Below are 25,858 nucleotides of genomic sequence, written 5' to 3' on the forward strand. Positions count from 1 at the left end.
AAGAACAGCACAGTAATTTTATGAATGCATTAAAAACAATGGAAAAAAGTACATGAATAAGGTCAACATGTATAATCCCAGTGGACCTCAAATATTGTATTTGATTGAGTATTGTTAGCAGCTCCACCCATAGATTAATATCTCAATATGTCCACATATATTAATCCATCTGTCCTCCTGTCCCATACATACTGTCATTTAGTGACATCATCCATTCTGCTTCAAATCAACACCAGCTCTACAAGGCAAAATGCTAGGATACGTATATGCAGTAGGCATGCACTATTGACACGTTTTTTCATATCAAACAGTTGATTTGAAAATAAGGTCTTGACGATGACCGAGGTGAGCACACACATCGTTGAGGCAGCCACGGTGTTTTGGTCGATTATCGTTTTTTGGATCGCAAAAAACAATAAAAAATCTGAGCTACTGAGTATTAGAGACACATTACCGGCTTGCTTTTGTCCGAAAATTCTGTCATCATCAGAAGATATACTACTGTCGGATTTTAAACCGAAGCAATGGGGCTGTGCAATGGAGACACAGGGGGAGGTGAGCCGGGACTCTAGTGCGTTTCAGAAGGCGAGGACTCCGTGCCCCTCTGTCGGGCCTTTTCCTCTCCAATGTGCGTTCACTCGGCAACAAAACCGACCAGCTACAACTTCTGACAAAACATGACTTTTATTCACCCTGTGAATTTGCCTCAGTCATTCTGGTCGGAGTCTACATTGCGTCGAGCCCCTGTGCACATACAGTGCAACATCTACTGCTGGATCAGACTCAGATCACAGAGGTGGAAAGGAAGTACCCGGATTCTACTTTGAATATCATAGGGATTTTAACCACACCAGCGCACAACAGGAACGTCCCACATACGAAGAATTGGTGAAATGTTCAACGAGGCAAGCAAAAAATTCTGGACCCTGTTTACAGCACTATTAAATGGGCGGTACCGGAGCGCCAAGTCTGTGTCCAAAAGGCTCCTTAACAGCTTCTTCCCCCAAGCTATAGGACTTCTGAACAATTAATCAAATGGCCAGTATTTGCATTGACCCCCCCCATCTTTTACACTGCTGCTACCCTGCTGTTTATTATCTATGCATAGTCATTTTACCCCTACCTACATGTACAAATGACCTCAATGACCTCTAATAAGCTGTACCCCGCACATTGACTTTGTACCGGTACCCTACGCTGTATATAGCCTTGTTATTGTTATTTTATTGTGTTACTTTTTTTGACCTTAGTTTATTTAGGAAATATTTTCTTAAATCTATTTTCTTAACTGCATTGTTGGTTAAGGGCTTGTAAGAAAACATTACACGTTAAGGTTGAATACCTGTTGTATTCGGCGCATGTGACAAATGCAATTTGATTTGATTTGATATAGAGACCAAGAAAAAGCTACCATCAGGGATTAAGGCAGCCAAACAGCAGTACAAAGACAGGATAGAGCAACAGTTATCCAGCACAACTGTTCGTCTGTCTGGAAAGGAATGAAACAAATGACCAACTACAAACCTAAATGCCCTTCAATCACCAGGACAATGCCCCCTTCACCTACCCCTCCTTGCCACTTCACCCTCAATCTACCCCACCCCTGCCATCCCAGGAATCCCCCTCTGTCCCCCTAGGCTGCCCTAGGGGGACCCCTGGTCATCACAGAGCAGGAGGTCAACAGACTCTATAGGAAACAGAACAGCAGGAAGGCTGCGGCCCGGATAAGGTCTATCCAGCCACACTTAAGCACTGCACTGACCAGCTCTCCCCTGTTTTCACTGACATATTCAACCATTCACTAGAGCAATGCACTGTTCCTGCCTGTTTCAAAACTTCCATCATTGTTCCAATTCCGAAAAAACTAAATGTGTTCTGCCTGAACGACTAGAATTAGTCATACACTGTTTTTTAGGCCTTAGTGAATTTAATCTTGCTTATTGACTACGTTTGGCATGTCCAGACTGCAAGTTACAGTAGGCCTAGCCTCTATATCAGTGCAAATGCTATAGCCTATATTTAACAATGTATTTCCACATTGAAGCAATTAGAACAATGTGGACTGCAAACATGTTCAACATATTTAGCAAATAAGGGGCAGGCTATTTAATGAATTGGAGTCGATGACAACGCAATATATAAAGTACACAACTTGAAGGAACCAAACGTTTAGCCATGGAGCACGTTCTGATTGGCAAATGAGGGGCCAATCCTCGACACACCCACAACTCAACTGGTTTATTCACCAAAACCCAGCCCTTTCACTCCACCTCCAGCAACTGCACCTATAATTGCGGTGGTGAAAATAGCAGAAATATTTCTGACACACCCCCGAACCTATAGCGCTACCGCCAAGGCTTAGATTTACCATTGCGTTATGTTTGCTAAAATAGAGTCCTCTATCTCTTTTCTCATGTCCTCTCTTTTTCCATCCACTCCTTTATTTGCAATGTTGGCATGGTTTTATTTCCTGTCCCTGTACCTCATTTCAAACATTTATTTTTTTCCGACAGACAAAGTTTGCCCGGATGTCCTCTTACCTGTTTAGTAAGGTTTTTCCAAAAGAGTTGAAGTGGCCAAAGGGATTTTTGGGGTCTACTGACAGAGCATTGCCTGGGATCAGTCCTTCTACCTTCCTGTGCATGATGGCAGTGGTAAACCACATAAAGAATGACATTTGCATGGCAAATATCTGTGCCATAGGCCCATGAGCCCTTACAATAGATTTGAAAGTAGTCTTCACTGTCGAGTATTGACCCACCACCATCGGTTTGTTGTCAACATCTGCATCCTCAAAGCTGAGAGAGTGAAAGTAATGGAAGCCATATTGTTTCTCTATGGGCAGCCTCTTGTAATATAGATACGTGAGGTCTTTTGTGACTATGTTGACATCCTACAGCGTTTCAGCATTTGTGTCCTTCATCCCCCCACTAGACATGATGGTGGAGTGTGTAGGCCTAGTCCTGTAGAACAAATAACAGTCCTTGAAGTGTTGGTGAGTCTCTTATTCTGCAGTAAAAGTATGCAAAGTGTTTTCACTTCCTCTAAAAAATAAAAGAAGAAAAAGCTGGAAATTGTGAGCAGAACAGTGCTCTCAGATCTTATGATGCCTCTGTTACATACTCAGAGGGTGTTGACCACAGCTGTACAAGTGCAACTAACACAGACAAAATGTCAGTTGGGATTAGTTGGAGGATTGCAATGTTTTACTAAAAAGGTGAATGAGAAAGGGCTCAGACATAAGAATGTACAGCGTAGAAGGAAAATAGGAAGGCAAGTAGGCCTATGGATTTCACCAGCCATTGACGACAGTTAGTTTGGATGGGAATGGGATTTAATATATTAAAAGTAATCCATTCCATCGAGTGTAAGTAACATTGTAATATTGAATGAAAAATCGAATTAACCATCTGATGAACGTTCCAAGGCCGAGGGTTTGCTGAAGTGGCAGTGCTCTGTCAGTTGAAAAAAACGGATATTTGACCTGGCTGTGATACCTCACACCCAACCTGTCAGGCCTGGGTGAGACAGATCGGGGACAGACAGACAGCTAACCGTCGGCATCCGTTTTCCCTCTCAATTCAGATATTGAAGTGTAGGCCTACAGTTTTCAGCAGTTAGCTACCTGCTATGGAAAATATCTGGATGACTTGAGTAGAATTGATAAGAGGTGAGTTCCTGCTAAACTATTAACTAGCTAGTTAGCGAAATTGGCTGATAACAGTCAAAGATTTTTCTAATTGGTGATCTATAGCTAGCTTTCTCATGGCCGCACCACAAATAAGGCTACTGGCTTTGACCTCAACATCAACTTTTTCGCCTTGCATGCTAGCTAGCTCCTTAGCTAAGATAGCTAGCTAGGTAACGTTAACTGTTACTCTCTAGTAGCATAGGAAATTCTGAGGTGATTCTGTTTTACTAGCTAGCTAGCTATCTAAGTTAGCTTACTACCAAGTGGATGAAGATCTTTCAGCCAACTAATCAGATAGCTAACGCTATGTCAAAGCAGATTTAAAAGAAATAACGTTAGCTAAAACAACACAATTTGTTTAACGAGCTAGCTACTTGAGGCGAATCATTCACAAATTGGAACTGAGTGTACTGTAACAAGCAAGTACGTCTTTCTAGCTTTTAGCTAGCTAGGTAGCTCGCTTATTGATTAACCAATAGGTTATTGATTAACCAACCGTTTTTTTTTCACCCAAACTGTTAATCTAAGTCCAATGACATGGTGACATTTGTTATTGAGTTCACGTTAGTTGACATCTCAACCAAAAATAAATCAAAACTACACCACGACGTCTGTGCCCAGTGAGTAGAGGCTCAGACTGCTCTCAACTCCACATGCTGTTGGGCTTAAGTTACTGTTTGTCCTTCCTTTACCCTACAAATTAAAACACGTCAAATAATTAACTCCGTTCAATGACTGGTACTTTGTATTTTTGTGCTTTAGACAAGATGAGTGTGTGTAACGTTAACGTTACTGTCAATGAAGGAAGTAACTACATTTGGTTGCAGATATGGCAAAGCAGCAGACATACTGTATCAAGGCGCACTCTTAAGAGAGACAATGTTGGAGACTGAGGAATGCGCCAAGGGGTGTTTGCACCCTCATTCTACCAGTGAACACTTCACTGTTGATGATGTTGATGTCCTCAACGCCCCCAACCCACCACTTCCCTTCTCGCACCCATTTCACCCAGAGCCTTGGATGGGATGTGAGCCAAATAGAAACATGGAGATTGGTGAGGAGTTGTTGTAGCAGAATATCGCCGAATAAATGTGTTGTCTGAGTGAGCAGTAATGAATTGAAGAATGATAATGCCATCCCTATTTGTGTTAATTTTATGTTTGAGTATTAGCTAGGTGTGCTTAGCTATATTCCTTTTTCTGCAATATCACTTCAGATAACTCCTCTGGTCCTGTCATCGTGGGAGAGGGCACTCTGTTGGAGCCATTTTCATTGACAGTACCTGTCAGGTCTTCACCTTATGAGTGTACGCTCTGCCATAAGATGTTTGGAACCGCCAACACACTCAACAAACATTTACTGACCCACCAACAGGAAAGACCACATGTTTGCCCCATCTGCCAACGAGCATTTAAACGTCATGATCACCTGTGAGTCATATCCCCTCGCTCTAGAAGCAATAATTCTGGATTAACAATTACACTGAGTGTACAAAACATTAGGAACACATTTTTCTCTCAGAACAGACCCAATTCGTCAGGGCATGGACTCTACAAGGTGTTGAAAGTGTTCCACAGGGATGTTGGCCCATGTTGACTCCAATGCTTCCCACTGTTGTGTCAAGTTGACTTGATGTCCTTTGGGTGGTGGACCATTCTTCATACACATGAGAAACTGTTGAGCGTGAAAAAATCAAATTTGATTTGTCACATACACATGGTTAGCAGATGTTAATGCGAGTGTAGCGAAATGCTTGTGCTTCTAGTTCCGACAATGCAGTAATATCCAACGAGTAATCTAACCCAGCAGCATTGCAGTTCTTGACACTACTACCAAACGTCGTTCAAAGGCAGTTAAATATTCAGACTTGCCCATTTACCCTCTGAATGGCACACATACACAATCCATGTGTCAATTGTCTCAAAGCTTTAAAGTTATTCTGTAACCTGTCTCCTCCCCTTCATCTACACTAATTGGATGTAACATGTGACATCAATAAGGGATCATAGCTTTCACCTGGTCAGTCTATGTCATGGTAAGAGCAGGTGTTCCTAATGTTTTGTACACTCGTATGTTTTTTGATACAGTCATTTGACATTTCAGTGCCCTGATGAAAACGATAACATCTCTCTCTGCAGCAATGGCCACATGTTGACCCATCAGAAACGCAAGCCGTTCCGATGTGCTGAACCCGGGTGCCAGAAGAGCTACTGTGATTCTCACTCCCTGAAGCGCCACTATATCTCTCAGCATGGTCTCCCTCTCATCCCGCCCATGTCCCAAAGTCCGCCTCACCCAACCCACCCAGCCCACTCTGCTACTACCCAGTGGGAGCCTGTGGATAGTGCTGCATGTAATTACCACCCCATGTTCCTGACCCAAGCCAAACCGATATCAGACACTCAGCAGAAGGTCGCTGATTACTCTGGCTTTTTCAGCTTCAACAGTTACAAGGGGTTTGCTCCTCCAAGTGGCCTACAACTGAACAACTACTCAGAGCAGAACATCTCTCAGTCAAGGCCTATCTTAGTCCTGGACACCTGGATGCAGCAGTCTGACAAAGGTCCTTGTAGTGAGTGCCCAGGTGAATTAAATCCACCCCAGTGGGCCCCTGAGCCTAGTAACATCACCACTGCTACTTTACCATCACTACCTCCTGGAGTGGATGGCCCAAGTCCTCATGGCTGGGAGAGTGTAGTTGACTTCCCTGTGTCTGACCTCCAAGTGCCTGAAGAAATATTGTCCTGTCATCCCTGTAGTGAGGCTGGTAACCGGGAGTGTTTAGTGAAGCCAGCGTCCCCGGAGAAGAGCTACTCCCCATCCAAGCAGGAGCAGTCAACTTATGTCCAGATGAACTCGGAAGGGAAACCCCAAGTTAACACTCAGCTGCACTCTTTTGAACCAACAGCAAGCTCAGATTCCAGTGTAACATCTACGTCGTTTCCCAACACTGTTTTCATCCACTCAAGCGCAAGTCTTCCAAACAAGCCCAACCCAGTCCCACCTATCCCGCCGCCACCAGCCATCGTTCTACCCTGCCTCTACAGTGTGCTGAAGTCAGAGACTTGTAATACAAAGAGCGACAGTAAGAGAAAGAGAGAGAGGAGGAAGAAGGGGAGGGCTGTAGAGCTTCCTGCTCCACCTCTCCCCACACCTCGCCCCACCTCTCTCCTGGCTCCCCGACGTCCCCGCCCTCGGCCACACTACCTCGTCTCCCCAAGCCAGGTGGCTATGGCCTCTTTTAGCTCAGACAGCAACCCTCGTCAGACCTTCCAGGTATGCGCACTACTAGCAGTGCTCAACAATTGAACACATGCCAGTTTGTTTATCAATACTGTATTTATAATATTTCTATATTCCTCCGTACAGGGAAGAAATGTCAGTGTGCCAGGAGAGGGACAACAGTGTATTGACGGGTAATAATGAATAGAAATAAAAATACACTGTTTCATGAGCTGAAATATAAGATCCTAGAAATTTTCCATACGCACAAAAAGCTGATTTCTCGCAAATTTTGTGCACAAATTTGTTTACATCCCTGTTAGTGAGCATCTCTCCTTTGCCAAGATAATCCATCCACCTGACAGGTGTGGCATATCAAGAAGCTGTTTAAACCGTATGATCATTACACAGGTGCACCTTGTGCTGGGGACAATTAAAGGCCACTCTAAAATGTGCAGTTCTGTCACACAACACAATGCCACATATGTCTTTAAGTTTTGAGGGAGCGTGCAGTTGGCATGCTGACTGCAGGAATGTCCACCAGAGCTATTGCCAGATAATTGAATGTTTAATTTCTCTATGGCGTCGTGTGGGCGAGCGGTTTGCTGTTGTCGACGTTGTGAACAGAGTGCCCCATGGTGGCGGTGGGGTTATGGTATGAGCAGGCATAAGCTACAGACAACGAACACAATTGCAATTTATCTAGATCCTCAGGCCCATTTATGAAGAAAAAAAATCTGTATCTGAACGACAGATGCATATCTGTATTCCCATTCATGTGAAATCCATAGATTTGGGCCTAATGAATTTATTTCAATTGATTGATTTCCTTATATGAACCGTAACTCAGTAAAATCAATGAAATTGTTGTATGTTGTGTTTATATTTTTGATCAGTAGAGATTGGCCTCTTAACTGCTGGCCTTCTTCCCATAGGATATTCCCTAGCTCTCACAAGACAGAACAGAGCAACAAGGCCAGGTCCTCAAGTGGACCATATGCACCCTCTATTAAAATGGAACGTTACTCTCCAGAGGTAACAGCTTACTTAGCCATATTATTATTTACATTATGATATTATTAAACATGAATCATCTTGGGACACTATATGTATTACATGTCCAGATGTCAAGTAAGCAAAAATGTCTTTTTTTGTTAGGTCAAACCTTTGTCATTACAGACTGTATGTCTATTTGTGCCTATGATGTTTCCTGCAGCCTGGAGAGAGAGCACCACAGACTCCGAGGTCTCCATCTAGAACAGAAGACATGCCTCTGTCTCCTTTGGTCATCCCTGTTTCAGTTCCAGTCTCTGCGAAGACTGATCCTGACACTCCTTCATCACTCAATGTAAGTATAGGAAAAAAGAGATTACAACGGTCAGTGCCATAAGTCATTACTTGTACACTGATAACCCCCCTGTGGTTGGTTGTGTGGCAGGCAGAGAACCCTCAGAATGGTTCAGGGAGGTCAAAGAGGAGCCGGCGTCTTGACTTCATGAAGACTCTGATCATTCCTCCCCCCATGCTCCCACAGCCGTCCCCACGGAGGCTCCTAGGCGAGGAGGGTGGGGGTGCTTCCTGGTGTCGTGCAGCAGGCAGCTACCCCAGTCAGCTACGCTCCCCCATGTACCTGGCAGACCACCTGCTCAACCCCAGCTTCCAGCCTCCTCCCTACACACCCCCACCCATGCTGAGCCCCCTACGCCCAGGGACTGGCCTGTACTTCAGCACAGTGCCTTGGCTTCACCCCGGCCCTCCTCTGCCCAGCAGCTACACCGCCTCTTTGGGTTTGTTTCGCATTAGGAAGTATCTTCCCAGGTTCAGAGTTTTGCCACTGAAATACATGAAGAACTTTGTGTTTCATGGCTTCTGCTTTTCAGATGGAGCTGATGGAATCTCCTTGATGATGGACGACACAGTGGTCAACATAGAGCCGTACGTTTCTCTCTGAAGTGTGTTCAGCCAAAGCTTTAGTGTTACAATCCTTGAGAGTAAGTCTGTCTATATACAGTGCAGTCTGAAAGTATTCAGACCCCTTGACTTTTTCCACATTGTTACATTACAGCCTTATTCTAAAATTGATTAAGTCGTTTTTTTCCCCCCTCATCAAACTACACGTAGTACCAAATAATGACAAAGCAAAAATTGGTTTTAGAAATGTTTACTAATTTATAAAAAATTAAAAACTAAAATATCACATTTACGTAAGTATTCAGACCCTTTACTCAGTGCTTTGTTGACGCACCTTTGGGAGCGATTACATCCTTGAGTCTCCTTGGGTATGACGCTACAAGCTCAGTACACCTGTATTTCGAGAGTTTCTCCCATTCCTCTCTGCAGATCCTCTCAAGCTCTGTCAGGTTCGATGGGGAGCGCTGCTGCACAGCTATTTTCAGGTCTCTCCAGAAATGTTAGATTGGGTTCAAGTCTGGGCTCTGGCTGGGCCACTCAAGGACATTCAAAGACTTGTCCCGAAGCCACTCCTGCGTTGTCTTGGCTGTGTGCTTAGGGTCGTTGTCCTGTTGGAAGGTGAACCTTCACCCCAGTCTGAGGTCCTGAGTGCTCTGGAGCAGGTTTTCATCAAGGATCTCTCTGTACTTTTCTCCGTTCATCTTTGCCTCAATCCTGACTAGTCTCCCAGTCCCTGCCGCTGAAAAATATCCCCACAGCATGATGCTGCCACCACCATGCTTCACCGTAGGGATTGTGTCAGGTTACCTCCAGACGTAATGCTTGGCATTCAGGCCAAAGAGTTCAATCTCGGTTTCAACAGACCAAAGAATCTTGTTTGTCATGGTCTTAGAGTCTTTAGGTGCCTTTTGGCAAACTCCAAGCAGGCTGTCATGTGCCTTTTACTGAGGAGTGGCTTCCGTCTGGCCACTCTACCATAAAGGCCTGATTGGTGGTGCTGCAGAGATGGTTGTCCTTCTGGAAGGTTCTCCCATTTCCACAGATGAACTCTGGAGCTCTGTCAGAGTGACCATTGGGTTCTTGGTCACCTCCCTGACCAAGGCCCTTCTCCGATTGCTCAGTTTGGCCAGGCGGCCAGTTCTAGGAAGAGTCTTGGTGGTTCCAAACGTCTTCCATTTAAGAATGATGGAGGCCAGCCACTGTGTTCTTGGGGACCTTCAATGCTGCAGAAATGTTTTGGTACCCTTCCCCAGATCTGTGCCTCGACACAATCCTGTCTCGGAGTTCTACGGACAATTCCTTCGACCTCATGGCTTGGTTTTTGCTCTGACATGCACTGTCAACTGTGGGACCTTATACAGACAGGTGTGTGCCTTTCCAAATCATGTCCAATCAATTGAATTGACCACAGGTGGACTCCAAGTTGTAGAAACATCTCAAGGATGATCAATGGAAACAGGATACACCTGACCTCAATTTCGAGTCTCATAGCAAAGGGTCTGAATACTTATGTAAATACGTTTTTGTTTTTGTGTGTAAATTTGCAAACATTTCTAAAAATCTGTTTTCGCTTCATCATTATGGGGTGACGTGTGTAGATTCCTGTGGATTTGTATCTATTCGAGAATAAGGTTTTAAGGTAACAAAATGCGGAAAAAGTAGAGCGGTCTGAATACTTTCCGAAGGCACTCTATTAAGGAGCCTGTGTGATTTCCAGGAGAATCAACGTGGGCCAACGTTTCCAGGCTGAGATCCCACCCATTCGTAACCTGCTTCTAATGCTCTATGATGAGCACCCTGCTCAGCTTGTCTGGGCTCCATGGGGAGATGTATCCAGCAACGTGGAAACACAAAAAGGGGGTGTGTTTCTCTTTTTAACGATCACACACACACGGTTGTACTATATATTGGTATGAGCTACTGTATTGGTAGTACAATTGATACTAGGTTGAATATATGCAGGTTAGGATAACATAATAATTCCAGTTCGAAAATAGACAAATTCATGGGACCAGCGCTGTTGCTGATTCTACAGGATCATTGAAAACATGACCCGCGGTCGGGGGAATCAAGTAATAAAGTTGCTGTAGATCATTTTTAAAACTTTGAAACGAATAGAATGACAGTAAAGCAGTTATGCTATGTGTTTGCTGAGTAGTTAGCCGAAATTCACAACGCTTCTCACTTTGATGGCGAAATTTCTGTTCTGCTAAAACTCACTTCCAGCAATTTTAGCTCGCATTGCTGGTCCCATTGTTTAGAATTCTTCCGCATTCATGCAAAGAGTTATGGGATATTAGAATTCTCTTGTCCTAACTTGGGTATCTTCAACCTAGACCTGATATTGACATGAAATGTGAGAGGTGACTTGTCTGCTTGTCTGTTTTTCCAGTGACTGAACTGATAGACTTGTGCTGTTCCAGCGTGCTGCCAGGAGGGGGCACCAACACAGAACTGGCCCTCCACTGTCTACATGAGGTGCAGGGAGACATTCTGGTGAGCAGTACAACAGTATGGTACCTGAGCTCAGCTCAAATTGAAGACGATGTTGATTCAGGACAACTTATGGGATATGTTGTGTGTTGTGTCCCTAGGCTGCACTCGATTTACTGTTAGTCAGGGGAGACTTCCGTTCCTCAACACACCCTTTGTGTGACTATCACTACCCAGGTACCAAATTTGATACTCTGAAAAGTGGAATGAAGATAAACGAGTTATGAATATTGACGCACATTTCAAGACAATTCAATTATGTTCTTTGATGTTTACATGTTTAGTTCAAGCCATGCCGTACATGCTACTAATACTTTAACTTCTCGTCATAAAACTGTCATAAAACCTATGGCTGACAGGGTCAGATTATTGGAGTCCTCAAGAGAAGAAACTATTTCGTAAAGCGCTGCTCACCCATGAGAAGGACTTCCAGCTTATTCACAGTGTGGTAAGAGAATCATAATATTGAAATGCCCAAATACACTGACTGTACAAAACATTAATAACACTAATATTGAGTTGCAACCCCATTTTTGCCCTCAGAACAGTCTCAATTTGTCAGGGCCTGGACTCTACAAGGTGTCGAAAGCGTTCCACTGAGATGCTGGCCCATGTTGCCGCCAATGCTTCCCACAGTTGTGTCAAGTTGGCTGGATGTCCTTTGGGTGTTGGACCATTCTTGATACACATAGGGAAACTGTTGAGCGTGAAAAACCCAGCAGCGTTTCAGTTCTTGACACAAACCGGTGAAGCCTGGCACCTACTACCATACCACGTTAAAGGGAACTTAAATCTTTTGTCTTGCCCGTTCACCCTCTGAATGGCACACATACACAATCCGTCTCAATTGTCTCAAGGCTTAAAAATTCTTTAAGGTGTCTTCTCCCCTTCATCTACACTGATTTGAAGTGGAGGAGGCATCAATAAGGGATCGTAGCTTTCACCTGGATTCACCTGGTCAGTCTGGCTTGGAAAGAGCAGGTGTTCATGTTTTGTACACTCAGTGTATACTTGTAATGTTGTGCTGCCATTGGACAGGGTATAGACAGAGAAGGAAGACTGAAGAAATGGCATTGACCTGACAGTTGTCTCACACTGAAGTTACAGACTAAGTCCGTGACGCAGTGTGTGGAGTACTACTATGCAATGAAGAAGCTCAAGAAGTTCAAGCAACGCAGTCGAGGATCAGACAGAAAGGAAGCAGTTGGAGAAGAGCCTGTGAGTTTAGTGTAGTATAGTATTGTGTATAGTGTAGTATAGTATTGTAAAATATGTATCAAACCTATACGGTACAAACAGTTTTAGGTTTACAGAAACAGATTTACTTACTATGTCAAACAATTCGGCCAATATTTTCCAGTGAAATAATTTCCACTTCCTGTATATCAGCAGATGGAGTCACCTTGCTGTTATGAGGACAACCATGTGGGACGGAGAGGGCCCAGGAGGACACTTACTAAACCAGGGAACAGGACAAAAGGGGTACAGGAGGAGCAGACTACCACAGGAGGTGCTTTGGAGTACATCTGTCGAGAGTGTGGGCGGTCAGTGGAACTTCACTAAAACGATGCCAGGGACACGTCACAATGATATCGCAAAACACTGCTGTCTTGTTGAGCATCCCCTTGGTTAATTAATCCTGGATGACATGTTGACCCCCCTCTATTTCTGAGCACCGTTGATCGTTCTCACATCATCATACTGACATGTATAATTCTGTCCCCCTCCAGGGTATTTGACAAGGTGAAGAGTCGTAGTGCTCATATGAAAACCCACCGGCAGCAGGAGAGGGAGTGGCTGACCAGGTATGTCTGGCCTATGGGCTGCCCTGCAGACAACCCTCATCAAGGAGATCCCGGTCAGGACTCTGCCAAGGTGCCTTTACTCTACTGTACGAGAGGAGTCCTCTATAGTACATAGTGGTGAGCACAGGACTGTTTCAGTTACTGACAAGTCGAAGTATACGTCAAAATCTTACACATGACCGAAATTCACTATGAATTCATATTGGCAGGTATTTATTGAAAATCACTTCAAAATAATGTTTAACTAAAGAAAGCAACAACAATTGACATGTTTTTTTTTTTTCTCTCCAAAAAAACACCCACACATACTATAAGGTTTAGAACTTTCTGTGATGTTGCATTCATGTTCCTTTGTCATTCTCTGCTGTTGGATAACTGGTTCTGTTATTGTTGGTTCACATTGTCCTAAAGTTTCTAAACATGCTCTTTTTAAGCAACCTGAAATCCTTTCTAAAATGTCCTGTGGTTTTAATTACATTTGTATCAATATGAAAGCCAAAGTTTGCCTGGTATGCTCAATTGAATAATCCATTGTAATAGAATTCAGTTATTATTGGAGTTATTACTCTTTGTATACAACTACAAGACATTGACAATTGGTTAGAAAAAATGCATATGAATCAGGGTTAGATCCTGGGCAGCTGAGAACAGAGAATGTATTTACTGAACTGTGGCCCGCTCCTCACAAACAGTTTTGGCCTGAGTTTAACACTTCTGGATTGGATCTTGTGTTATGTTCTTTAAGTTAAAATTCTTGATGAACAATCCACTAGTTCAGCAAGAGTACGGCCTTTACCTGACTGGCATGTCCTCTATGTGAGAGTGTTGATGAAAGTTAAACTTGTTGTCTCACTCAGGTTATGTTTTAAAATAAATGTGTTTGCCTGAACAATGTTGTTTTCAACCATTCCTTTAATTACAACAGTTTTTCACAGTGTTAGAGACATTTCTAATTTCTAAATCGACATCACGCTGCAATTACTGTACAAGCTTCTCATTTGAACCAGTGTTTTTACTTTATGCAAACCAAGGATAACATGCATTTCTGTTGCCATTCAACAAGAGTGACTGTACATCTACAATTTCTCACACCTTTACACATAGGCTACATATTTTTAAAAGCACTTTACAACGATGTATGATGTAAATCACAAGTCAAATGTAGATATGTAGGCCAGACACTATTTTACATGTAAATACAGACGCCACACAAGTGTGGCTTTGAGTCCAATAGCTGCATTATTTGCTTTGCCTTGTCGTTGATTTTTCAATCTCTTCACCTAGATGAGTTGAAGTCAGATAAGTCTTGGCCATGAATGGATGTATCTTTTCTGACAGGCCTATGTACAACATAGTTCTTTACTTTATAAAATAAGGAATGTAGACTGATCACAACTTCTCCCCTCCCACCCAAGCCTTGCTCTCGTAGGACACTAAAGACTGATACAGAGTCTGCTTGGCTCCATTCCTGTCACTGCCCCTCTCTTCATGCCCCGTAGACCCTCCCATCAGTTTCTCCACATAGTCACTGTTCTGGTGAAGGAATAGAATATGATCCAAATGCTGGGGCCCCAGAATGGCCCTGCGTTGAGCAACAGTAGTCTCTCTAGGAGCAAAGGCCCTGTCTGCAGGCACAGCCGTAGCAGGGATAGCCAGAAATGTACGGGCAAGTCTGGCCACGGCAGGGAAGCGATGCTCCTTAGAGCGCCACCAGTGGAGAGGTGACAGGCTGCGTTTGCACAGCGGCTCTGCAATGTAGTTCTCCAGCTGTTGGTGGATCTCAGGCATTCGCTCAGTGGGATCCTCTCCAAGCAGTATGTCGTACATGCTTTTGGGCACATGACTCACTTGCCTATAAGCTACTCTCCTAGGACCATTTCCAGCACTGCAGCGCGAGCCTTCACCCAGTCCCTCTCCACTGACCTGTGACGGGGCAGTCTGGGACAGCCCCTTTAACTGTTGCTGCAGCACAATAATGTCCCCCTCTTCATTTGATTCACAGGACACAGGTGAATCCAGAGGAGCGGTGGTTGACTGTGAGTGATCCAATCCCCGATTCCTCACTTCCTTTTCCCTTCCCTCTTCGCCATCCTCGCCTCCTTTGTCACACTCTCTGCTCATTTCCTCCACCTCTATTTGTGCTTGAGCAGATAATAGTTCCTTGACCTTGTCGTGCAGCCTACTACGTGCATGTGGGCTGAGGAAGCGCAGCTCCTTAAACCTCGGGTCCAGGAATGAGGAGAGGACGGCAGGGCTGTCCAGTAAGGCTTCCTCTTCACCCAGTCTCCACTGTCGCTCCATCCCTGACCGCACCGTCTCCATTACTTCCCGGGCCACAGGGCAGCTGGTCTCTGAGATATGTTGCTCTAGGACACGAGATATGCCATGCAGGCACGGCATAAGGGCGGAGATGGACAAATTGATGTCCTCGCTCAAGAAGGAGGCAGCGATGCGCACGGTCTTAAGTACTGGCACCAGTTCCTGGAGGAGGCGCCACTGGTGGTCCGCTAAATTTGGAGCAGCTTTCTGCTCCTCGAGAACTGAGCTCACCACCCACTTCAGCTCGAGCAGACTCTCACACATGTCGATAGCGGTTGCCCAGCGCCCTGGGTCATCCAGCACTAGACAAGCACCTGCCTTATTCGCCGCCTCTGCCTTGTGGATCAGAGCGGCGGCAGCAGGTGTGTCATGCTGGAAATGTGAGATAATCCTGCGGGCCTCCGCAAGAGCCTGTCTGACAGGTTCCATCCATAGTCCGTCCTGGATGCAGAGTTTGAGGGCTTCCCCTGCACAGTGTAACGCTACCCAACCTTCTGGGAGATCCTGAGGTGATTGGCGTGGTCCAGCAGTACGATTCACTTTTTCTTTCAGAACTCGCATATTCTCAGTCCCTCTGGCCTCTGAGATCCTGGGAGTGTCATGTACAACACAGAAAACAGCGCTCAGGGGAAGATGGAATTCAGAAAGAACTGCCTTCAGGGTGTCCCCAAATTGAATGAACCCTCTTTCACAAATCTTCTCTCTGATATCGGGCATGGGACAGGTCTGCAGCACACAACGGGCCAAGCGCCAGTCTTTGTCAACAAAATGTGCACTTACAGTGAAGAAGAGCCGACCGCCTGCTCCCACCGCACAACCTGCTACGGACTGCCAGTACTCAGTGCAAAGTGTTATGCAACGTGGCGCCAGGCCAGACTGAAGATACTGCTGCAGGTGCCGTTTCAGAACATCATAGTGATACCAAAGAAGGCTGCCAAGCTGAGAGGGAGACGGCACTGGGTACTGCGGTTCTAAGCAGCTCAATAGAAGACGAAATCCCCTCTCCTCCACCACAGACAGTGGCTGCAAGTCCCTGTACACCATTTCCAATATTCGGTCAGTCAGAACCCCAGTACGCTTGCCATTGGATTCTTTGACAGCAGTGCCACTACGGTTGGTATCACCAAATTTGTTGTTCTCACTGTATAGTAATCCAGTATTTGAGTTTGACGGTTCCAAATCTTGGCTGGTGACAGGGATTGCATTGGCACCGCCTCCTACATCTAGGGGAGGAGCACATGTGATTCGGGCACGTTTGGCCGTCCCTTGTTCAGGAGATAAGTCAGCATCCTGCTGCTCCTCTTTTACAACTATGTGTAAATCTGTCTGGAACATGCATGTGTTGGCTGTGGCAGATGTAGTAGAGATGTTGCAGGGGAATCCGGGCTGGGCCATTGGCTGGAGTGATGTAGCTGGAATCGGGGCCCCGGCCACTGCTGTGTTATCAAATACAGGTGGCGCGTTGTCCCGTATATTATGTTTGCGGACAAGGTGCTCCCTCATAGTCGTAGTGCTGTTGTGAAAAGACAACTGCCTCTTGCATATATTACACTCAACATACATCTCATTAAGCTGGATGTAGTAATTCCAAACGGTTGACTTGCGCCTGTCCAGAACCAGTCCTGTTGCTCCCCGTTCCCCCCTTCTCCTCAAATGTGTGGCCAGACTGCTGGACAGGGGGTACCCTCGGAAATCCATGTTAGAGTCGTCGGAGACCACTGGAATGGAAGATAAAAACAATTTATGTTCAGTGTTAGGTTAAATTGTGTTTTGTTACATAGCTTCAAAATATTAAGATGTACAAATAATTGCCATTTAACTCGATCAGTAGCCTACTACACAGTAACAACAACAACTCATTCAAAAGGGCACAGCGAACATGCACTAATTGTAGGATGATGATACACCATCATTTTTGGCATGCATTGAGATTTTCCTTTCTATATATATCAAAACAGAATAACGATCTCAAGATGTTCTCCTGACTGAAATATTTTCACCACCAATGAGTTTGAGGTTCCTAAACTCCTGGGCTGTCTCAATTCAGACTAGGGACTGTTGATCACCTGAGATAAACAATTATGTCCAACCAGCCACTAACTATCTAGAGTCCAGAATAATTTGAATATGAAAAACAAAACATTCACACAAATATAAGAACCCCACGTGAATACCTTCATAAAATTACGGCGCCCGTTGTTTCTCTATCAACAGCTGGAGACCTTTGACCCGTAAAGGATCAAATACTTTGGGTTATAGTCAAACGTTCATGCGCTCCAGATAAGCTCTTAAAAACGAGAAACCCTCAAATAACCAAATACAATTTTGCCCAAATGAACTCATATATGATATCCTAAAATACCTGTGTTTTTTCCCCCGCAAATGGTATTGCAAGCGTATATTGCTGTGATGGTAGGAAAAGCTTTGCGCACAATGAGAACAGTAAACTATGCCTTTTTTAGCATCCAATTTATAGCCAAAACGTCTATGTAAACTTCATCTGAGTGGCTGATAGTCCTCCATTGTTTGTAGTAATATGTCGGTTATACGCGCAATGACACAAACGTATCCAGAATTATTCTTGCTACAATGTGTCACAGCAGGAGCGTATTCATTATGGAAACGATTTACCGAAACAAACGGAACGAAATGGGATTTGTCCAATAGAAGCTGTCGTTTGCAGTTTCCGTTTGTAGTAAACGGTTTCTGTTGCAAAGCATTTTGCAACAGACGAAACGCCCAATGCTGCCTACCATCACGTGTTTTTATGACAGCTCACCTGATTTGTACTTCCGGCTTCAGTGTGACGCGACCGTATAATAACAACGGATGTGACGCGTGGCTAAATGTAAATACAGAGCGTACTGTGTTCTGCATTGAATACCACGTACAATTTCCAGAGCTAACGAATAATAAATTGTTTTAAAAATATGGATAATTCTGGGAAAGAGAAGGAGGCTTTGGCTCTCATCGCTGAGGCTGATAAAAAGACGAAATCCTCACGAGGATTTGGGGCGTTGTTCGGGTATGTGCCTAATAAGTTTAGCTATCCTAGTTAGCTTGTTTATTTGAATTGTATTAGCTAGCTACTACTAATTCAGATCCTCATCCCATAAGTATTTTAACATCAATGTATGGACCTACGAAAATACTCACCTAAGAATAACTATATATACGGTGACGATAACGTTGGCTAGCTAGTTATGCTATACCAAATTGTGAGCCACAGGGACTATTCAGTCAAATATTCCCTTTTCATCTAACCTGGCTATATCGAATTTTTGCCTTGTTCGGTCATTGCCACGCCAAACATGTTTGGTATTGATATGTAGTATTCGTAAGGTCTAAACAGCATTATCTGTGTATTTCTCTAGAGGTTCATCCCGGAAATATGAGGAAGCGTGTGACATGTATGTGAGGGCAGCAAACATGTTCAAAATGGCCAAAAATTGGAGTGGTAAGATTTGGTTCGAGTTTTATAGTGGACATTTAGAACAAGAGGGATTGTGTTGGATGCAACCAACCTAATATTGGTTCACATTTTGTTCCAGCTGCTGGCAATGCATTCTCCCAAGCAGCGCACCTCCATCTGCAAATGGACAACAAACTTGATGGAGCCATCAATTTACTTAATGCAGGCAATGCGTACAAAAAAGCAGACCCACAAGGTACATCCCATTTTACTAAAGAGATTACAATTGCATTATCAAAATTATAGTTGGGTTTATGGAACAGACATTAAATATACATTGTATTATGTCCTCAAGGGTTGAACAATATGTGCCACTGTATATGCCCTATTACAGTGGTCACCAACCTTTTCTGAGTCAAGATCACTTTCTGAGTCAAAATGCATGCCGCAATCGACCACTCTGATTGTTTTATTAACATGACTTAAAGAATGTAAGCCTATGCAACAATAACCAATTAAAAACAGTACTGTAGCAATGAGGTTTGTGCAGTAAGCTATAGGCCCAATACATTATCACCACATACTGGCTTTGCTTGAATTTACCTGCCAATGCATTGTTGTTTGGGACATTAAAATATATAAATATATTAAATATATATATATTTCAAAATTTGAGGTAGGCTGTATAATCACACCAGTAATAGATCTATTGTTGTATTACTTGTGAGGCACAGCTGAGTGAGCATGCATTTAAATAATTTGCTTTTTATTTTACTGGGCTGATGGTGCCTGCATCTGATGGTCAGTCTCAGCGGAGGGAGAGAGCAGCAGACTGAGGGTGTGTCTCTCAACATTCCTCCACTCTCCCTTTCCTCCACTGACCAAAAGGGGACACTGTCTTCCAGTTGATGGCAAAACATGAGTCGCACCGCATTATTTCTGCCTCATGCACAAATTCATGTTGTTATTCCAATAGAGAAAATGAAATATTCCTTGATATTAAAAAAGACCCAAGCCACTAATAATAACAACTTCGCAAGCCTATACATACACTTGCCTACTTATTCATTACTGCTGCACTGCTTGTTGTAGCGCTGAGTGTAAATAGAAAGGAAGTGTATTTTATGGCTTATAAAAGTGTTGAATACAAAGTGTTGACAGTGCTGAGTAAGAACTTAAACATGAACTCGCTCATAAAAACAGCTGCTCTTTGCTGTATTCGTTGACACTCTCTAGTCATGGTTTTAAACGTTTTGAAATCTCACAGTATAAATTTTGCGGTAGATTTCTTCTATGTCTGCTACGTTACTGCAGACTCGGTCATCTGAGCAATCTGATTGGCCATGGGTGGCATAGTGCACTTGATTTCCTCTCCAGGCCCACCGGGAAGGCAGAGTTTGTACCTTCAGACACATGAAATGGCAACAGTTTGCTTATCCGGCGCGAAGGGCAGCTGAATTGGCTGCACCTACCACCAACAGCCCGAGACTCATAAAAAAATAAAATAGGAACACAAGGCTTTATCATTGGGTTTTTTACAGAAATGTTTGGTGATCGACCGGTTGGTGACCACTGCCCTATTAGAACCCTACACTGAAGATCCAAGGTAAACAGTGATTCCTGTGTGACTTTGATTCCATTTGAATGTACTTTTCATCTCCACAGAGGCCATCAACTGCCTGAACCAAGCCATTGAAATTTACACAGACATGGTGAGAAGCTAGGAGTATTTCTGCATTTCCTACACAGTGTAACAAATAACTACATCTCAAGCCTGCTCAATGATCGTAAAATTGTGCCTAGTGTTCAGGAGCACTAGCTGTATGGTGTTGATTATTATTATTTAACCTCTTCTGGTCTGCAGGGCCGTTTCACCATTGCAGCCAAACACCACATATCTATTGCTGAGATCTACGAGAGTGAGCTGTTAGACGTTGATAAGGTAAGTTATCAGAGCCTTATAGAGTGTTGTATCCTGTAATGTACCGTTTTTTTACGTTTTTTTTTTTTTTTAGATCTTTCACATATTTCAGTCCTTTGATATTAATGAGAGGCCATGACTAGTAAATGTGCATCTTTAATCCACAGGCCATTGCTCACTATGAACAGGCAGCAGATTACTACAAAGGGGAGGAGTCAAACAGGTGTTTCAATGTTCTGGCATAAACTCTTATGGTTTTACTGGTCTATTCCATCCCACTTTTCATACATTTATTTTAGTGTTGTGTGAATGTCTTTTGAACGGATTATTTTCCTGCCAATCTAATTGTAGTGCTGCAAATAAGTGCCTTTTGAAAGTGGCCACCTATGCTGCCCAACTGGAACAGTACCAAAAAGCCATTGAAATTTATGAACAGGTGTGTATTTACATATGTATGTGTATTAAATGACCAACTAACTGCTATAGTGGGCTTTCCCAATTATCCTTTCATGAGTTTGTTTTGTGTGATGCTTAGATCGGAACATATGCAATGGACAGCGTCCTGTTGAAGTATGGTGCTAAAGACCATTTCTTCAAAGCAGCTCTTTGTCACTTCTGTGTGGACATGCTTAATGCAAGGGTGAGTCTTTATATTCCTCATACCTACACATCAATGCTTTGCCTCCATGTAGTAGTTTTGACTTTGCTCTGATCTCTTGTCTACCGTCAGCTGTCTGTGCAGAGATATGAGGAAATGTTCCCAGCCTTCTCAGACGCTAGAGAATGCAAACTGATTAAGGTAGGTCTATTATTAAATCATGGGTCACTGTTTGTGTTTTGTATTTCTGCTTTATTTTCAAAGTTAAACATCTCTTTGAATGGCTTTAAATCTGAGTGGATATAAAAGCAAACATGACACATTTAATGAGGGATACGTATTGTGCTGCTGTAATTTTAACAGAAACTTCTAGATGCATATGAGGAACATGATGTGGATGCATTCACTGATGCGGTAGGTTTTTCTCATGCCGTTCCATAATGACAGAATTGCATGTTTAAATGATGTTTGTCCATTAAACCAGTTCTTCTCTAACAGGTGAAAGACTTTGACTCCATCTCAAGATTGGATCAGTGGAACACCACTATGTTACTTCGGATCAAGAAACAAATACAGGATGATGAGAGCGACCTTCGCTAATCCTTCCCTCTGCTAATCCATCAGAACACTCCCGGAAGTGTACCGCTATATATCACGTCAAATTCCTGAATAACTTTCCATTTTTCTCTCTGGCTGGTCTCATCCTTTAATCACAGGCATTGAACCCTTTAAATGAGTGTTTCCTGTCTATCCACTTATCAATCTCTCATGTGTTGTCAAGCAATAAAGGTCCTGGCCCAGACCCAAAGATAAACTACTGGCAAAATCCTGTGTAGAATAGCACCAGGTAGATAAAGAAGTGTAGCTATCCCATCTAAATAAGATGGATAATTACCTGAGACTAAACATTGTCGTAGTTTATTACTTGTCATGTGTTGTTTTCTGTCACAGTAACTCCACGTCACATGCTTTTAGGTAATGTACGTCCTGGACGTTTCCAGAGGCAACATTATATAGTACTGGAACATACTGTCATGGACTGGTTTGTTAAAGTGTTTCAGTCATAAAATGTCAAGGCTTCTAATTTACTTTTGTGAAGTATGTTGGACATTGCTCAATGCTGCTCTTGTTTTACACAATAGGAAAGTCGTCAGCCAAAGAAGTTTTTGTTGGGCATCTTATATTGAGTTTAGACTTTGGAAAGATGGTACACATTTTTCAACTCTGGAGAAAAGTATACATTATTTCAGAGGAGTCTGCTAGCAGCCATTCACTTTTTAATCATTATTTATTGATCTCTTAAATGTTAACATGTTGAATTTTGATTTATTATTATACAATAGATACTGTTTCTATGTTCTCATTCCAAAGGAAATCGCTTTAAATTCCCACACAGGGAGATGGATTTATCTCAGTGCTATGGGTAGAACTAAGATGATTCCTAGCAGCCTGCCCATGCGCATGAAGGTGGTGGCTTATTACGATCTTGCACTTAACCATTTTTATTTATTTCCCATCTTGATTATTCTTTGATTAAACATTTTGTTTTAAATGATGAAATTATCTTGTGGCTTGATTTAATAAGAGGTAATGCGTAGTATACAGTTGAAGTCGGAAGTTTACATACACTTAGGTTGGAGTCATTAAAACTCGTTTTTCAACCACTCCACACATTTCTTGTTAACAAACTATAGTTTTGGCAAGTCAGTTAGGACCTCTACTTTGTACATGACACAAGTAATTTTTCCAACAATTGTTTACAGATTATTTCACTTATAATTCACTGTATCACAATTCCAGTGAGTCAGAAGTTTACATACACTAAGTTGACTGTGCCTTTAAACAGCTTGGAAAATTCCAGAAAATTATGTCATGGCTTTAGAAGCTTCTGATAGGCTAATTGACATAATTTGAGTCAATTGGAGTTGTACCTGTGGATGTATGTCAAGCCTACCTTCAAACTCAGTGCCTCTTTGCATGACATCATGGGAAAATCAAAAGAAATCATCTAAGACCTCAGAAAAAAATTGTAGACCTCCACAAGTCTGGTTCATCCTTGGGAGCAATTTCCAAACCTGAAGATACCATGTTCATCTGTATAAACAATAGTACACAAGTATAAGCACCATGGGACCGCGCAGCCGTCATACCGCTCAGGAAGGAGATGCGTTTTGTCTCCTAGAGATTAACGTACTTTGGTGCTTAAAGTGCAAATCAATCCCAGAACAACAGCAAAGGACCTTGTGAAGATGCTGGATGAAACAGGTACAAAAGTATCTATAGCCACAGTAAAACAAGTCCTATATCGACATAACCTGAAAGGCCGCTCAGCAAGGAAGAAACCACTGCTCCAAAACTGCCATAAAAAAGCCAGACTACGGTTTGCAACTGCACATGGGTACAAAGATAATTATTTTTGGAGAAATGTCCTCTGGTCTGATGAAATAAAAATAGAACTGTTTGGCCATAATGACCATCATTATGTTTGGAGGAAAAAGGGGGAGGCTTGCAAGCCAAAGTACACCATCCCAACCATGAAGCACGGAGGTGGCAGCATCATGTTGTGGGGGTGCTTTGCTGTAGGAGGCACGGGTGCACTTCACAAAATAGATGGCATCCTGAGGAAGGAAAATTATAAAGATATGTTGAAGCAAAATCTCAAGACATCAGTCAGGAAGTTAAAGCTTGGTCGCAAATGGGTCTTCCAAATGGACAATGACCCCAAGCATACTTCCAAAGTTGTGGAAAATGGCTTAAGGACAACAAAATCAAGGTATTGGAGTGGCCATCACAAAGCCCTGACCTCATCCTATAGAAAATGTGTGGGCAGAACTGAAAAAGCGTGTGCCAGCAAGGAGGCCTACAAACCTGACTCAGTTACACCAGCTCTGTCAGGAGGAATGGGCCAAAATTCACCCAACTTATTGTGGGAAGCTTGTGAAAGGCTACCCAAAACGTTTGACCTAAGTTAAACAATTTAAAGGCAATCGTAACAAATACTAATTGAATGTATGTAACCTTCTGACCCACTAGGTATGTGATGAAAGAAATAAAAGCTGAAATAAATAATTCTCTCTACTATTATTCTGACATTTCACATTCTTAAAATAAACTGGTGATCCTGAGTGACGTAAGACAGGGAATTTTTACTAGGATGTCAGGGATTGTGGTGTCAGGAATTAAATGTTAAGAATTGTGAAAAACTGAGTTTAAATGTATTTGGCTAAGGTGTATGTAAACTTCCGACTTCAACTATGTACATTACACATTAGTCAAACATCTGTATTACAGAGCAACAGATTAAACAGAAGGATGATGATAGTTAATGATCCTGATTCACAGGGTTAGCAGAGATTCAACAAATAATAAAATGTTTTACCTATTACGTTACATTGCCATGCATTCCATGTTTTTTGTTAATGCAAAATGAATACAAAATCTGTCTTTCTTATTCTCTACCTTGTTTCTGTCATGCTCTTTTATGGTTATAGAGATATACAGTACCAGTCAAAAGTTTGGACACACATACTCATTGAAGGGGTTTTCTTTATTTTTACTATAGTAGAATAATAACTAAGACATCAAAACTATGAAATAACACATATGGAATCATGTAGTAACCAAAAAAGTGTTCAAAGTAGTCACCCTTTGCCCTGATGACAGCTTTGCACTCTTGGTATTCTCTCAGCCAGCTTCACCTGGAATGCTTTCCCAACAGTCTTGCTAAGCACTTGTTGGCTGCTTTTCCTTCACTCTACGGTCCAACTCATCCCAAACCATCTCAATTGGGTTGAGGTCAGGTGATTGTGGAGGCCAGGTCATCTGATGCAGCACTCCAGCACTCTCCTTGGTCAAACAGTCATAGTCCTGTTTAAAAACAAATGATAGTCCCAATAAGCGCAAACAAGATAGGATGGCGTATCGCTGCAGAATGCTGTTGCAGCCATGCTGGTTGGACTCATCAGGCCAAAGGACAGGTTTCCACTGGTCTAATGTCCATTGCTCGTGTTTCTTGGCCCAAGCAAGTCTCTTCTTCTTATTGGTGTCCTTTAGTAGTGGTTTCTTTGCAGAAATTCAACCATAAAGGCCCGATTTACACAGTCTCCTCTGAACAGTTGATGTTGAGATGTGTCTGTTACTTGAACTCTGAAGCATTTATTTGGGCTGCAATTTCTGAGGCTGGTACCTCTAATGAACGTATCCTCTGCAGCAGAGGTAACTCTAGGTATTCATTTCCTGTGGCAGTCCTCATGAAAGCCAGTTTCATCATAGCGCTTGATTGTATTTTGCGACTGCACTTAAAGAAACTTACAAAGTTCTTGAAGTTTTCCTGATTGATGGACTGTCATTTCCTGAATGATGGACTGTCATTTCTCTTTGCTTATTTGTTCTTTCCATAATATGGATTTGGTCTTTTACCAAATATGGCTATCTTCTGTATACCACCCCTACCTTGTCACAACACAACTGATTGACTCAAAGAAGG

General features: G+C 42.9%; 3 protein-coding genes across 8 annotated transcripts; 2 read left to right on the forward strand and 1 right to left on the reverse strand.

The window, feature by feature from the left end:
- Positions 1-3,454: 3,454 nt before the first annotated feature.
- znf541 (zinc finger protein 541) lies at positions 3,455-13,482 on the forward strand. 5 transcript variants are annotated; one of them, XM_029701249.1, is made up of 16 exons: positions 3,457-3,670; positions 4,519-4,745; positions 4,908-5,121; positions 5,830-6,967; positions 7,061-7,107; positions 7,849-7,948; positions 8,130-8,261; positions 8,352-8,700; positions 8,794-8,848; positions 10,542-10,684; positions 11,217-11,320; positions 11,419-11,494; positions 11,677-11,765; positions 12,419-12,535; positions 12,710-12,861; positions 13,048-13,482. In XM_029701249.1, the coding sequence occupies exons 2-16, from the start codon at positions 4,571-4,573 to the stop codon at positions 13,235-13,237; spliced, it is 3,081 nt and encodes a 1,026-aa protein (XP_029557109.1). In that variant the 5' UTR covers positions 3,457-3,670; positions 4,519-4,570; the 3' UTR covers positions 13,238-13,482. The 5 variants fall into 5 exon arrangements, with proteins under 5 accessions (XP_029557112.1, XP_029557109.1, XP_029557111.1 ...); XM_029701251.1 differs by having other exon boundaries at positions 12,707-12,827; positions 13,048-13,190; XM_029701248.1 differs by having other exon boundaries at positions 3,458-3,670; positions 12,707-12,861; positions 13,048-13,481.
- A 532-nt stretch (positions 13,483-14,014) lies between these two features.
- On the reverse strand, positions 14,015-18,062 carry LOC115154733 (zinc finger BED domain-containing protein 1). 2 transcript variants are annotated; one of them, XM_029701253.1, is made up of 2 exons: positions 17,804-18,062; positions 14,015-17,159 (listed from the first exon to the last, which is right to left on the reverse strand). In XM_029701253.1, the coding sequence occupies exon 2, from the start codon at positions 17,137-17,139 to the stop codon at positions 14,512-14,514; it is 2,628 nt and encodes an 875-aa protein (XP_029557113.1). In that variant the 5' UTR covers positions 17,140-17,159; positions 17,804-18,062; the 3' UTR covers positions 14,015-14,511. The 2 variants fall into 2 exon arrangements, with proteins under 2 accessions (XP_029557113.1, XP_029557114.1); XM_029701254.1 differs by having other exon boundaries at positions 17,616-18,062.
- Positions 18,063-18,246: 184 nt separating this feature from the next.
- LOC115154748 (alpha-soluble NSF attachment protein) lies at positions 18,247-22,932 on the forward strand. Its single transcript, XM_029701289.1, has 11 exons — positions 18,247-18,466; positions 18,816-18,898; positions 18,993-19,109; positions 20,519-20,565; positions 20,718-20,795; positions 20,942-20,997; positions 21,126-21,210; positions 21,310-21,414; positions 21,505-21,573; positions 21,736-21,786; positions 21,871-22,932. The coding sequence occupies exons 1-11, from the start codon at positions 18,372-18,374 to the stop codon at positions 21,970-21,972; spliced, it is 888 nt and encodes a 295-aa protein (XP_029557149.1). The 5' UTR covers positions 18,247-18,371; the 3' UTR covers positions 21,973-22,932.
- The last annotated feature ends 2,926 nt before the right edge of the window (positions 22,933-25,858 follow it).

This window comes from Salmo trutta, chromosome 19, assembly GCF_901001165.1.
Source record: "Salmo trutta chromosome 19, fSalTru1.1, whole genome shotgun sequence".
Taxonomy (NCBI): Eukaryota; Metazoa; Chordata; class Actinopteri; order Salmoniformes; family Salmonidae; genus Salmo; species Salmo trutta.